Source organism: Physeter macrocephalus, chromosome 2, assembly GCF_002837175.3.
Source record: "Physeter macrocephalus isolate SW-GA chromosome 2, ASM283717v5, whole genome shotgun sequence".
NCBI classification, from domain to species: domain Eukaryota; kingdom Metazoa; phylum Chordata; class Mammalia; order Artiodactyla; family Physeteridae; genus Physeter; species Physeter macrocephalus.
In genome coordinates, this window is record NC_041215.1 from 48,143,377 (window position 1) to 48,158,236 (window position 14,860).

General features: G+C 35.1%; 1 protein-coding gene across 1 annotated transcript in view; it reads right to left on the bottom strand.

Annotated features, from left to right (window-relative positions):
* The window catches only part of LRP1B (LDL receptor related protein 1B), a 1,933,320-nt gene that overhangs the window by 616,583 nt on the left and 1,301,877 nt on the right, over positions 1–14,860 (bottom strand). The window contains exon 32 of the mRNA XM_024122386.1: positions 3,610–3,759. Within this exon, the coding sequence (XP_023978154.1) occupies positions 3,610–3,759 (150 nt within the window). The remainder of the gene's footprint in view (positions 1–3,609; positions 3,760–14,860) is intronic.

Below are 14,860 nucleotides of genomic sequence, written 5' to 3' on the forward strand. Positions count from 1 at the left end.
CCCTGCATCGGCAGGCGGACGCGCAACCACTGCGCCACCAGGGAAGCCCCACCTATAATTCTATGCATTTTCCATCCTCCTTGGTGTCTGTCTTCCTTGCTTTTCTGCAAATTTGATGAAGTTAGGATTCTCACCACCATATATAGCAGTGCCTGGCATATGGTAGGCACTAGCGAATATACGTTGAAAGAATGAATGGAATTGAGTATCCATTGCTGTTAGGGTGCAAGCTCTACATTTAGAAGTTACATTTCCTTGTCAACAGTTGAACTCAAATAAGAAGTTGACCTCACATTCGTATGCTCTTCATCTGTATATACCTCAGGCAGAATACAAGGTCTGGTCAAACAAGACCACAAAAGCTTGGTGAGAAATCGTATGTCCTGCTCACCTCTGTAAGTTATGCCAGCTCTCCCAGATTATTATTATTTTTCTCTACCAAGTCCCCTCCAATGGTACAACTGGGCATTAGCTGCCTTAGCTCCATCCTTTTCACTCTACAATGCAACATCACCAGCATAAAAGATGACTGAACCAGAGGTGGTAACTAGGTGGTGCCACTGGGATGAATCAAGCACACAGATGATTGTTGTGGTGGTGTTTTTGTTATTTGTTAGTTTTCTTGGTTTGTAGAGTGTTAGCCTTCACAGTTAGCCTATATGTGCAGTATGTTGGCCTGCATGGTATTTTTGTAATGTGATAATTTGGTAACATTTTTAAATTTCGAGATTTAAACAACAACAACAACAACAAACCTAGATTTCTTGCTTCTCATGAAAAATGAAATGTCTGGCACAACCTGTTAATGTTCCTTATGGTAAAAAATAAGTGGAGGTGAGAGGTGTTCTACCTCAAGTGGGCCATTAGCTCTCTCCGGTTTTATCATACTTTCTGCCACCCTCAAGTAAGTCTAGATACTGAAGTCTAGACTCAGTTGCTACTTACTATCATGTTGAGCCATTGGATTTTATCACACCTGACACACTTTACTATTTATAACTTGCCTCACTGTATTAAATAAGTATTTGAATTTGTGAATCTATTCATAAATGAATGAGTTCTACAGATGGAATTACATGAATTGGTTATCTATTGCTGTTTAACAAATTAACCCCAAAATTCAGTATCTTAAAACAATAAACATTTATTGTCTCACATAGTTTCTATGGATCAGGAATCTGGGAGCCACTATGTGGGTGGTGCTGGTTTGGAGTCTCTCCTGAGGTTGCTCTAATGCATTGGCTTTGGCTGAGTCAACTGAAATCTTGACTGGGCTGGAGGCTCTGCTTTCAAGATGGCTCACTCATACAGCTATTGACTAGAGGTCTCAGTTCCTTGCTGTGGGGACTTCTCCACTGGGCTGCTTGTGGGACCTCATAACTTGTCACCTGGCTTTGCCCAGAGTGAGTGACCCAAGAGAGAGGGCAAGGAGGAAGGCTCATGCCTTTTATGACCTCATCTCCAAAGTCAAACGCCATCACATTTGCCTTATTTTGTTCATTAGAAGTAAGTCACTAAGTCCAGCCTGCACTCAAAGGGAGAGAAGTTAAACTCTACCTCTTGAAAGAAGTATCATAGGGTTTGTGAAACTTAGATGTAGCAATCTTAGTCTTTGGGTCTTGGACTTGATTGAATCATCAAATAATTGCTTTATTTTAATCTAGGTATTACCAAATACCTACTGCTTTACCTAATTTTAATATTTCAAAGCTCCTTTCAGTTTATTCTGTATATATTATTCCAAGTAAAACTGGGAGCCCCCAGAGAGTTACAAGTTATAATATTTTAGGTTTAAAAAATTGTGAAATGTGTCCAAAGAGATTATTAACTCAGTTTTAGGAAAACCACTCCTAAATTTTAGTGAAACACAAACTTTCAGTTACTTATCATCCATCACCTAGGTAGTCTGAGGAGCTGGCATATAACTGGTCATTTCATATTACAATTATTTCTTTGTTCCTGGATGTGCAATTTCAGTATCACTGTAGGCAAATTTCTTCTTAAACATTTATAGCTGTAATCATCAGTAATCCCCTGGATAGTGGTAAGGTTCTCCTTTTTTTACCTTTTTTTATTGTCTTTTTTATATGACTATACTATTCAGCCTCAGCAGGAAGCAGGTCATCATCACACTTTATACCATCCCCAAAGAGAAAGAGTAGAGAGGTTCTGAAAGAAGGGGGAATCTGAACAGAAGGGCAAATTTAGAGACCAGCTAGGGAACTTCAGAAAGTAGAAGTTGCTCTCCTGCTTCTCTATGGTGATGTCCTTTACATTTTAAGCCTTCAAACTGCAGATATATTTTGATATGTCCAGTTAGTGTATTGACAGTAGAGGTATTAATAGCTTTCTTTATTTTTTATCTTTCAGTGTTAATCAAATTATGGTGGCAGGGAGAAGGACAGATACATAACCATTCACTTGTTAAAAGAACGTTAATTTACTCAAGATCGGTTCCCATACGGCACTGATGTCAAATAAGATTCACAGCTCTGATCCAATATATGCTTAATGATTTCATCCAAGCTTTGTCTCTTCTATTTTATTAGGAAACAAAACTAACTGACTTTATTTTTTTGCTAAAATGGACTACTCCATTTTTTGAGATTTTGTTCATAGCATTGAGTTCTGTAAGTTTAGTACTCATTTCCTACTCATAGCAGGGTCGGTAGCAATCATGTGAGCAGAAATAAATTTTTATAAAGCCTACATTTTTCAATGATTTTTACAGTATATAAAGTTTGTGATATATATATATGTGTATATATTCACTAAAAGTCAATGACATCTCTTGAAATGTTATGACATATTTTTATCATGCTTCCTCTAACTTACTGGGTTCCTTGGCTATATTATTTGCTAGTTTGGGTTGATTTCACGAAGTATACTGGAATTCAATTTTTGAAAATGTAGTGTGGGTGTTGACTGGGGATTGTTGCAGTTTACCAAACCACTTTCAGAATTTAAACTCAGCTGTTTTTACTCAGGTGATTTAAAAAATGTAAAAATACATACAACAAAATTTTCTTGTTAATTTGGTAAAGATGGGTAATACAAAATAACCTTATTTTCTTATTGCCTTATGAGACAATTGTAAATAAATTGTATTCTAAAATAACCACTAGTCAGGTATAATCTTTGTGTGTGTGTGTGTACATATAAAGAATTTTTGTGGAAGAATAATTTAAATCATTGGTCAATGACACTGTGGCCTTGTGTCTTCAATTGTCTGTGTAGATCATTCTATCCTTTATAAGCAGAAATAAGATTTTACCTTATTGTGACAAATACACAAGGTCCTTGCACTTTAGAACACTATAGTAGAACACAGAAAATGATCGTAAAATAATACCAAGAATAATAATACCCCAAGAATCAATAACAGTGAAGTTATTATTCCTAATAGCACTAAGTCGCTGTTCTGGATAATCTTTTAAGTTTGTTTGCTAAGGTTAAAAAAAAGAAAAAGAAAAGAAAAACTCTCTTAGAGATGTGCAATTTGAATGTGCTTCTGGTGTTAATGGAGCAGTCTTTTCTAAGCTTTAACAGGTCATAATTAATCAACCCCAATCAATACAAGCATCCTAGCTATAGTACCACTGCACTTACCCATGATGGTTAGGGCTGTAGCTTTTGTTAATTCTTCTTTCATTGACTCTATTACTTCTAAATTACCACCATCCAGGTTGCATCTGTTTATGGTTCCATTTCCCGAACTGATCCAATAAAGTTTGTTTTCCACATAGTCTATTGATAGTCCTGTAATTAAATTATACAATTTAAACATAATGGTAGCCACTTAAATTGTAATATTCACCTAGCACTGGGTTTGGGGGGAAAAAATCAGTTTCAGGCTCAGAATTTTGTCTTTAAAAATAAGATCTGGCTAACAGGGAGATATACACACACTGTTTTAACTATCGGTCAAATAAAATACTTTTAGAGACACAGTGATTATCTCTGTTATCATAACAATTTTATGACATTAAGAGGAATGACTGTTCCATTTTACACATAAGGAAAATAATACCTAGAATAGTTAAGAAATCTATTTGAGGCTATAGCTAGTAAGTGGACATTCTGGAAATTTTAAGAAAGTTTCTGTTTCTAAACTGAGTGTCTGCCCTCTTCATTACGCTGCTTTGTCTCAGAAAGTTTTAATGTGTAATACTCATTTGGGATACTTATTAATGATATTTATAATTTCTCCTTTACTTTTAGTAAAAGTTACTTTAGAAAGTTATAGACTTAAATTGGTGTTTTCAGTAGTTTTCAAGTAAATCCAAAGGTAGGAGAATTTCAACAATTAGTAATTTTACTGAAGCATGGCAGTGAATTGGGCTCATATAGGAGATGCCATTGAGAAACAAACCATACAGCAAGTAAGTGAACCAAGCCAATGGCTTAAGACCATTGTCCCTACATGGCACAGTGTGTCACCGTAAGTTACCTTTTTGTAGTTTATGAACAATTACATACATTATAGGGGTGTTCATGGTTTTCAAAGGTATCAGGCCATGTAAATTTTGATTGCCAAGGGTATACATCTAATTAATTACAGGCATTCTCAGTAGGCTTATGGTCTACATTATAACAGTAACACTGTGGCTCCATGTTGGTCTTCTGTGACCCACAACTACTTACAAAAAAGCACATCCTCAGGCATATAAATAAACTGTTTCTGGGATCTCCCTCACAGAATGTAGTGAACAAACTACAAAAAAGTCCCTTCCCTATTAAAAAAAAAAAAAAAAAAACTAAGATGAAGAAAAGGAAAGAAAGAAGAAAGGAAGATGAGAAGGAAGAAAGAAGGAGACAATTGGAGAGAATCATATGAGTTCAAGTACATTGAGAAAGTGATATCATATCCAAAATATTCTCAACTACAGTTAGTCCCAAACCAGAGAGTGGACCAGTTTTCAGCAAGTAGCAATAATAAAACAAGCTTATACAATATACCAGCTATTTACTGACTTCTTGGTATGTTTTCTTAACAAAAGTCTAGGAGGTTCACCAGAAAAATCACAATGCATAAAATTAGACACTGCAGGGATAAAATTTTCAGATTTTTTTTTTGATAACCACTGTGGGTAACTGGCTTTAATTACTATGAAAAAAATAATCAAATAAAAACTATCACAGCCATATTCTATGATATAATATTTTCATGGTGAAAATCATTCATCATTCAATTTTTTTATGAGAGAAAGTTTGGTTATTCTACAGGTACTTCCTAAGCCACCTCCATCTATCTCTTCTGGTATTAATAAATCCTGGTTTAGACAGCTTAATTTTCAGAAGTGGTCTATTTTACTTCCTACTTAGTTGACCATCTAAAGCACATAATTCCATCTTTAAACAGCAATGAAGCATATCTTTACTATAGATTTATGGTACAAAATATAACCCCAAACTTTCTACTGCCAAATTTTCAGCAAGTATCAAATTAACGAATACATTTATGAAAAATTCCTTTTAAGAAAAGTTACCTATCTCCCTTTGTATTCCAAACTTTACCTCTCAATCAAGCCAAACCATCAGAGAGTTATCTGCATTTTTAGATTGCTAAGTTTTTCTCCCTCTCTGATCTCCTGCTGAACTGAACTTTGGCATTGTGCCCTTGGTTTAAATGAAAGATGGTAAAAGAAGTAGCTATAGGAAACCCACTGTTATACTTGCCAGGATATAGTGTCTGAAATAATATATCACAGTGTAACCTCTTTATATAAGGACCCATGGGAGAAATCTCTTTCAGGACTCAGTGCCAGAAAAAGCTTTATGTGGAAAATATAAAATTGTAACTGATCATATTTCTCTCTTTGCTTTGGCCGCAAAGAAACTGAAGAGTCAGATTTGTGACCCATCTCTGGCAATTGTAAAGGAATTGCATTTATACCACAAACTTCACTTCTGGCTTCAACAGGCTAATCGATTATTTTCCTTCACCTTGATTTTTAAAATCAATATTCTTATCTGTTCCATCTTAGGGAATGTGTTTAAGTTTCTTCAACTCCTTTTTGTAAGGAGAGGGTACATACTGAATATGCTCAACTCCAGATTAACCCACAATATCAGAATTTTCTTATCTACCTAAAACTCTGCAGTTTCTAGACCCGAACTTAGGTTTTGTAAAGCAGTTATACAGAGCAGAGAAGCTGCAGAGTTTGGGTCAGAGTTCCCCAGTTTTTACTACTGAACATCTTTGTTCCTGGACTGTGCGTGCTGAGAGGAAAGAAGCTGTTGTCATTGTGAGCTTTTCACCTTCAGCGCTGAGCATGATGCCTAGAGCAGAGAAGAAAATTTATAAACACTGAATGAAGGCATGGGTTATTTAATTAACTCCACTATGAAAATTATAAGTTGTCTTCAAGGAGTTCTGCCTAGTAAAGTTGAATTATCCCCACGACAGAATTTTTCTACTATACTACTTATGTCCATGTATTATGAAAATAGGGAGGAAAGGCAATGATTCAATAGAGCTACTTGGTATGGCTTATATTTTTTTACATCAATGTTAATACAAAATAGTTTAGGATTAATAGTTTTAAGGTTTACAGGAAAAACGAATTAAAGTTCCTATTTTAATCTATATATGTAAGTGATATGTCACCTAGCCACCTACATATACCTTCTCTCCTGTCAGATATATTAGCTTAAACCTAGAATGCCCTTGAGCATGTTTATTTCCAGGTGTATACGAGAGAATTGAAATATTTTAAAAATCCTATTATGAATTCAAGAAATTAATGATATACATTTAAAATTCATAAATGAGCATGTTTAGAAGTACATATTTATAAACTTCATTAATATAAATGTTTTTACATAAGATTTTTAAACTTTGTTATTATGCTTAGGTCTTAATAACATTGAAGAATAAATTGGTATCCATTTATTGGAATAATTTCTGAATCAGATCTCTGTTGTGCTATTTCAAAGATAAATCATTAAGCAGTAAACTAATAGTAGTTTTGATGCAATTGAAGCTACTCAGTGATTTTAGCATACTAAGTCAAGAGCCATGAGAAAACAGATCAAATATAAGCATGTCTATAAAACTGTCCTGGAACCTGTGCAGAGAATTATAATTATGTCTGTACTAGAAGATCCTCAGAATGGGTAACTAAGATTAAAAAATCATCAAAAGGGCTGTAAGGTCTGTCTGAAGAATATGCCATTAGTAATATAGAGTCATTTCTACCAGACATATTTATTTTTAAAATCATCTGGATCTGGTAATCAAAAGAGAAAATCGAGATTAAATAAAATAATAGGTAGATCAATGGAAGAAAAGTCATCACCTAAACTGAGAAACCTTTATGAAAAGAAAAACTTACCTTTTTACCTATCTTTTCTATTATTATAAAAATTCAGAGGTAATCCATCTGCTTTGATTCTAACATTCGTTACTTTAAACCAAAGATTTCACTTAATATATTATTTTATTTGAACATTTTGATTTAAACCAGCTTATTTTTTAATTAAGACAATGTAACTTTCAAAAATTATATAACTGCTCTCATAGTAGGAACATTCCATACACTGATATAAGAAACTACACATTTAAAAAAAATATAATCTAACTATATTTTCCATATATCACTAAAAAAATTAAGTCCATTAAGTTTTAAGTGTTGTTACAATTAAGACTGGAAAGTTCATTTTTATGTGTCTCATTTCTTTTCTTTTTTATATCACTCAAAATAAAATCAATATACCATGCAATGGGGAATTAAAACAAAAATGCAAATATATAGAAAACATTTTTTAAATTGAGGCTTTCTAGGGATAGTAATTATCTAATTTTTTCCATCACTTGTCAAATTTAATTTCAAAATTTTCATCCCTAGCAGTGCATTATAACTATCTGGAAAGCTATTAAAAATACCGATCCCAATCACAGAAATTCTAATTTAATTGGTTTATGTTGGTCCCAGACATCTGTATTTTAAAGAAATCTCTCCAGGTCATTTTGGAATACAAAATTTAAGAAATTTCTTTTAAACACTGCATATTTTTATAATCCTTTAAATTTGAATTTTTAAAATGTTCAGTGAGGCCTTTTAAATTTTGCTGGAAAGTGGGTCATGATGAGATCTTTGGAGACAGAGGAATACTAAAGATGTAATAGGGAAAAAAACATACTATGGATATTTAAATGTAGATGATTAACTTCAAGGCCTCTAGACGCATATAAATAACATTGAAATCTTCTAAATATTTTCTTTGTAGTGTTATCTTCAGACAATAGAACACAACTTCTGCTTCTGGAATTGTGAAAATTGTAGAAACTGGTTATTGAAAACACAAAAAATGGGAAAATATTGTGAAGTTGTATGCCCTACTATACTTGTAGAATAATTATAATGTTCTGGATATTCCAAAATAGAGATCTTTTCAGAGTACACCAAAACAGGCATGATTATTCCTGGGGCAGCACTTTCTCTGAAACATTGAACTTTTAGCTTCAAAGGAGCATTGTTATTCCATGGAGAAGTAGAATAGGATTAATTGCCTGCTCACAATTAGGCTATCTCAAGAAATGCTTTATCCCTTCTGAGAATACTTAGATTTTGTAAGTTGAAGAATAAATATTCTGACCAGTGTGAAGTGATACCTCATTGCAGTTTTGATTTGCATTTCTCTAATAATTAGTGATGTTGAACATCTTTTCATGTGCCTCTTGGACATCTGTATGTCTTCTTTGGTGATATGTCTATTTAGGTCTTCCGCCAATTTTTTAATTGCATTGCTTGTTTTTTTGATATTGAACTCCATGAGCTGTTTGTATATTTTGGAGATTCATCCTTTGTCCATTGTTTCATTTGCAAATATTTTCTCCTATTCTGAGGGTTGTCTTTTTGTTTTGTTTATGGTTTATGGGGTTGGGGAAGGGGAAGCTGGGGCGAAGTGAGAGTAGCATCAACATATATACACTACCAAATGTCAAACAGATAGCTAGTGGGAAGCAGCAGCACAGCACAGGGAGATCAGCTCGGTGTTTTGCGATGACCTAGAGAGGTGGGATAGGGAGGGTGGGAGGGAGACGCAAGAGGGAGGGGAGATATGGGGATATATGCATGCACATGGCTGATTCACTTTGTTGTACCACAGAAACTAACACAGTATTGTGAAGCAATTATACTCCAATAAAGATCTATTAAAAAAAAGAATAAATATACTGAGGAAGCCCAAATTACTGTTTGTGTCCCTGGATTCTCTCTGAAGTGAACACAAATATAAACTGCCACCCTCCAATCACTTTGTCTAAGCGTCTTTGGGTTGATCTGACAGAAGGCTAGGTAGCCTTTGTGGCTACACACTCACTTCACCATTGTGAGGTTGTAATAATAAGAATAATTGCCTCATATCCTAGTGTCTGGCACATAGATGTACTTAATAAATTTTACCTATTTATTAGTAGTATAGGTTTTTGTATTTCCCTTTCAAGCTAAAATCCTATTTTTAAAATTTACAACCATCTCTCTGGTAATCCCTACAACTGATAACTTTGAGATAATTTAATAATGAGAAATACTCAGATTGTGCACTTAATTTTTAAAACAGTATTTTCTCAATTATACAGATAAATCAAAATTAGAAACGTTTGTTCTATGAAAGCCAATCAGAAATATGCTTCAGCCTGGGACAAAGTATTTGCAATCCACATAACCATCAAAAGACTAGGATCTTGAAAAGAACTCTCAAAACTCAATAGTTTAAAAAAAATAGAATTAGAAAATGGGGAAAATAAATGAACAGAAATCTCACAGAAGATATACATATGGCAAGTAAGTACATGAAAAAGATGTTCAACGTCACAGGCAAATGCAAACTGAAATGACAATGAGTATCACTACACACTTATAAGAATGACTACAATAAAGCTAGTGACAAAAATAAATGCTGGCAAAGATGTAGGAAAAAATTATATCACTGACACATTGCTGGTTGGAATGTAAAATGGTACAGCCACTCTGGAAAAGAACTGGGCAGTTTCTTATGAAACTAAGCATATTATTACCACAGGTCCCACTAATTGCACTCCTGGGAATTTATCCCAGAGAAATGAAAATGGATGTTCACACAAAAACTTGTACATGAATATTTATAACAACTTTATTTGTAGTAGTCAGGAAATGGAGCAGGACCCTATGGGCCTCCTGGGCACAAAAGCCTTTCTGTGTCCCCTTCCCTGAGTTCCAAAGGGCAGGTTCAAACAGCTGCTAATCAGTTAAGGGAGGGGATGTGGAGATAAGGGAGGAAGAGTCAAGAGACAATAGTACAGTCTTGGGGCAGCGTCCTGGTTCCCCCTCAAGGGATACACATAACATTATCTTTTGAGCTCTTCTGCAGAACTAAAGGCTCCACCAAATGGAAGATGTTACCTGCTTGACGAAGCACTCTTCATTCCAGAGAAGGTCTGAATTGAAGGAATGCGGGCTCTGCACTTACCGTACCCTGATCTTAATCAGCAACACACCCCAGAACTATAAGACTCCTCACACCGCCCCACCCCCCGACCGCAAGGTGGAGACACACAGTTTTGAGGGCATTAGCCTGCTGTGGCCCCCTTTGCCTGGCAAAGTAATAAAGCTATTCTTTTCTACTTCACCCAAAACTCTGTCTCCGAGATTTAATTCAGTGTCGGTGTATAGAGGCCAGATTTGGCTTCAGTCAGAAATTGGAATCATCCCATTTCCTTCAACAGGAGAATGTTTAGGTAAACTATGGTATGTACATACCATGGCATACTACTCAGCGTTAAAAAGGAAAGAAAAAAACAACAACAAACTATTGATACATGCAACAATTTTGATGACTCTACAAGCATAAATGCTAAGTGGAAAAAAGTCAACACAAAAGCTTACATACTGTATGATTCCACTTATATAACATTTTAAAATGACAAAATTTTAGAAATGGAAGATAGTGTGGGGAGGAAAAAAAGGGGGAGGATGGGGTATGTGGTTATAAAAGGGCATCAGGAAGGATTGTTGTGATATTAGAATTATTCATTATCTCATTTTGCTTTTTTTTTCCATCCACTTATCCACAGAACTTGATTCAGTTTATTCAGTATTTTGACTCTGATATTGGATACAGCAACCTATACATGTTATAAAATTGTACAGATCTAATTATACAAACACACAAATGAATACTAATAATACATAATCTGAATAAGATTGGTGGATTGTATTAAGGTCAATATCTGAGTTGTAATATTTTACTGTAGTTTTACATAATATTCCAATTGGGGGAAATTAGATAAAGTATACATGGAACCCCTATGCATTATTTTTTATAACTGCACATGAATCTAAAATTACCTCAATAAAAATTTCAATTAAAAAATATTATTCAACAAAAAGTTGAGAATGTAGGGCATCAGAATATGCCACTCCAAAATAGACCTCTTTGCTTTAAAGATTATTTTGGCCTGAAGATAATTAAGAAAAACAGACACCAAAAATCAAAGCTCTCTGCCCTCCCTTTTTGCTGAAAGCGGGCTTAGCCTCTTAATCACCAGAGACAGGTCTAGATTTACCAGCCCAGAGACAGCAATGAGAGGAATCTACGTAACAAAAGTTACCAAAATGACCCTTATCTTTCCTTAGTTTTCCTCATGTATTTACCTTCTCATAGTACGCCTTCCTTGAAAGTCTAAAAGCTTTTTCTGTTACCTTTTTATTTCTCTACAAATTTATTGTTCTTTAGTAAGATGCTATATAAGCACAAGTTCTAACCACTCCTTTGAGTTACTCTTCAATGAGTTTCCCTCACATGTGTGCTATGCAAGTTAATAAACTCTGTTTTTCTCTTTTTGTCTTTTTTCAGTCTAATTTCCAGGGCCCTAGCCAGAGAACCTAGGATAGAGGAAATAATTTTTTGTTTTTTTTTCTTCTACTGCAAGTATCTATATCACCCTCATCTTAACTTGATCTAAAGTATTCCTTGAAATAATCCTCTCAATTCACTCCATTTTAAGAAGTTACTGATGGGGCTTCCCTGGTGGTGCAGTGGTTAAGAATCTGCCTGCCAATGCAGGGGACGTGGGTTCGAGCCCTGGTCCAGGAAGATCCCACATGCTACAGAGCAACTAAGCCCATGTGCCACAACTACTGAGCCTGTGCTCTAGAGCCTGCGAGCCACAACTACGGGGCCCACGCACCACAACTACCAAAGCCTGTGTGCCTAGAGCCCATGCTCCTCAACAGGAGAAGCCACCGCCATGAGAAGCCCGTGCACCACAAAAGAGAGTAGCCTCCACTTGACGCAACTAGAGAAAACCTGTGCTCAGCAACAAAGACCCAACACAGCCAAAGATAAATAAATAAATGAATTAAAACAAAAAAAGTCACTGATAACACACAGTTACAGACCTAAGTTAATTAGTTCCTTATTGCTTATTGTATCAAGTTAGGATTTCAGCATCTCCTCCATTCTCCCTCACATAAATCATTTTACTTGGGACAATTTATATTTCAAGCTCTTAATGTCCCAAGCTCTTACTTGGGACAATTTGTCTTATAGTTCAAGCTCTTAAAATTATGTGTCTTGTGAAAATAACATGCAAAATTAGAGGAAAACCAGAGTCAGTGACAGTTTATTTCTTAAGAAGTATTTTGTTCTAAAAGATCATTTTAAAAGGTTTAATGCCTACAGTTTTATAATTTCCCTAAGCTACATTTATAGCTTGATAGGTAAAATAGAGCATACTATTTTTAAAAACATTGAATTGTATCATTTGAATATTTTAAAATTATAGTTCCTGTCAATATTATCCTAAATAATCCCTTGTATTAGATATTTTTTTTCCCCAGACACGCAGAATAGTTCAGTTTTTTAGACATACCATGATTTTGTGCCTTGTAAGCCTGTTGTTTTTTTTTTTCTACTAAGAATAAGGAAAACCCCTTCTTCCGTCATACCTTAAAAACAAAAGCATATGTTTCCTTCAAGGTCCAGTTGAAGTTACAAAATATCACCAATTTGGTTACAACTCATTCTTCTATTTTCCTTTCTCACCAAGAATTAGTTGTTCTATTTTTATAGTGTCTACTTACATTATCTTTATGGTGTCTGGAAACAGTACTCATGAACAATATTGGTTTTTGTTTTGTGTAACTCTACTAAAGGTCTCATCAAATGGTTTATATTTCTGTCTTTTTCCTTTACTGGACTATGACTTTGATAATGTGTCCCAGGTTTTATTTTCAGGGTCTGGAACCCAGTATACACTTCATAACATTTTTTTAATAACTTTTTTTTTTACACTTCATAACATTTGAATGAGTAAATGATCAGATTAAAAAATGTAACAAATTTAAATTATTTGTGTGTATATGAATGTGTAATTTTAATATCAGTTTGTTAATTCCTCCATTCTTTTTGGTAACCTATTATTATCATTTCCTTTGGGGTGCATAGCTCTATATGTTGATTAAGCTTCATACATAATAAATGTAACTGTGCTGAGTAATAAGTATATATATAAAACTGTATTACATCAAGGAAACATATCCAGAAATTTGTTTTAACCTTATTTAAAAAAATTGAGGTCCTTGAGTTCTTTTGATATGGTAAACAGTGTTTATGAATATTATCCATGAATAGATTTAAAAATCTACATATAAGGGTTAGAATGATTAAACAATAAAAAAATGTTTGGTAGGTTTCAAGAAGGTGTACTTGTAGGTTGAGTAAACAAATGACTTTTGGTTGGGATTACATTTATTTATTTATTTTTTTAAAAATTTTATTTATTTATTTATGGCTGAGTTAGGTCTTTGTTGCTGCTCACAGGCTTTCTCTAGTTGCAGCGAGCAGGGGCTACTCTTCCTTGTGGTGCACGGGCTTCTCATTGTGGTGGCTTCTCTTGTTGCGGAGCACGGGCTCTAGACGCGCGGGCTTCAGTAGTTGTGGCTCGCGGGCTCTAGAGCGCAGGCTCAGTAGTTGTGGCGCACAGGCTTAGTCACTCCGCGGCATGTGGGATCTTCCCAGACCAGGGCTCGAACCCGGGTCCCCTGCCTTGGCAGATGTATTCTTAACCACTGCGCCAGGAAGCCCTGGGTTTACATTTAAAATGAACAGAAAACATGAAGAAAATAAAATATATAGTTATACTAGATTCTTAAGAATAAGCCATGTAGGGTAATGCTGATTGATAAGCCAGTATGCTTTATATGAGGCTTGAGGGATAAAATTCATAATATATAAACATTTTAAACTCTGAAATGGTTTTAAGTAGTAAATTAAAATCCCGTTTTGTAAACTGCTCTAAGCATTTAATGTATCCAAGACTGAGCAATAAATCTTGATTGAAAATATTTAGTTCAACAATGTATAATGGGAATGTTGATTTGTATTTAACAGAAAGTTACTCAGCCCAAACTGCCTGAAGTCTGCAATTACCTGGTCTTCAATGATACACACTCATAAAATGCCAAGTTGGGTGTTTTGATAAGATCACTATGCACTTCTCTTTCAAGTATGTCATGCATATGGAGTTAACAGAAAACAAGTAAGGGAAATCCAGTGAATTAAAATATGAAAACAATTCCACAAACTAGAAGGCCTAGTCTATCAGTGACATTACTGTTTAAAACATGCATTTAAAGATTCAGAAATAATTGTGAGGCACAATTGACACAGAGGTGAGACTGGTTCTTGCATACCCCTGGCTGCTTAGAAAAGCTGACTGCAGGGCTTCCCTGGTGGCGCAGTGGTTGAGAGTCCGCCTGCCGATGCAGGGGACATGTGTTCGTGCCCCAGTCCAGGAGGATCACACATGCCGCGGAGCGGCTGGGCCCGTGAGCCATGGCCGCTGAGCCTGCGCGTCCGGAGCCTGTGCTCC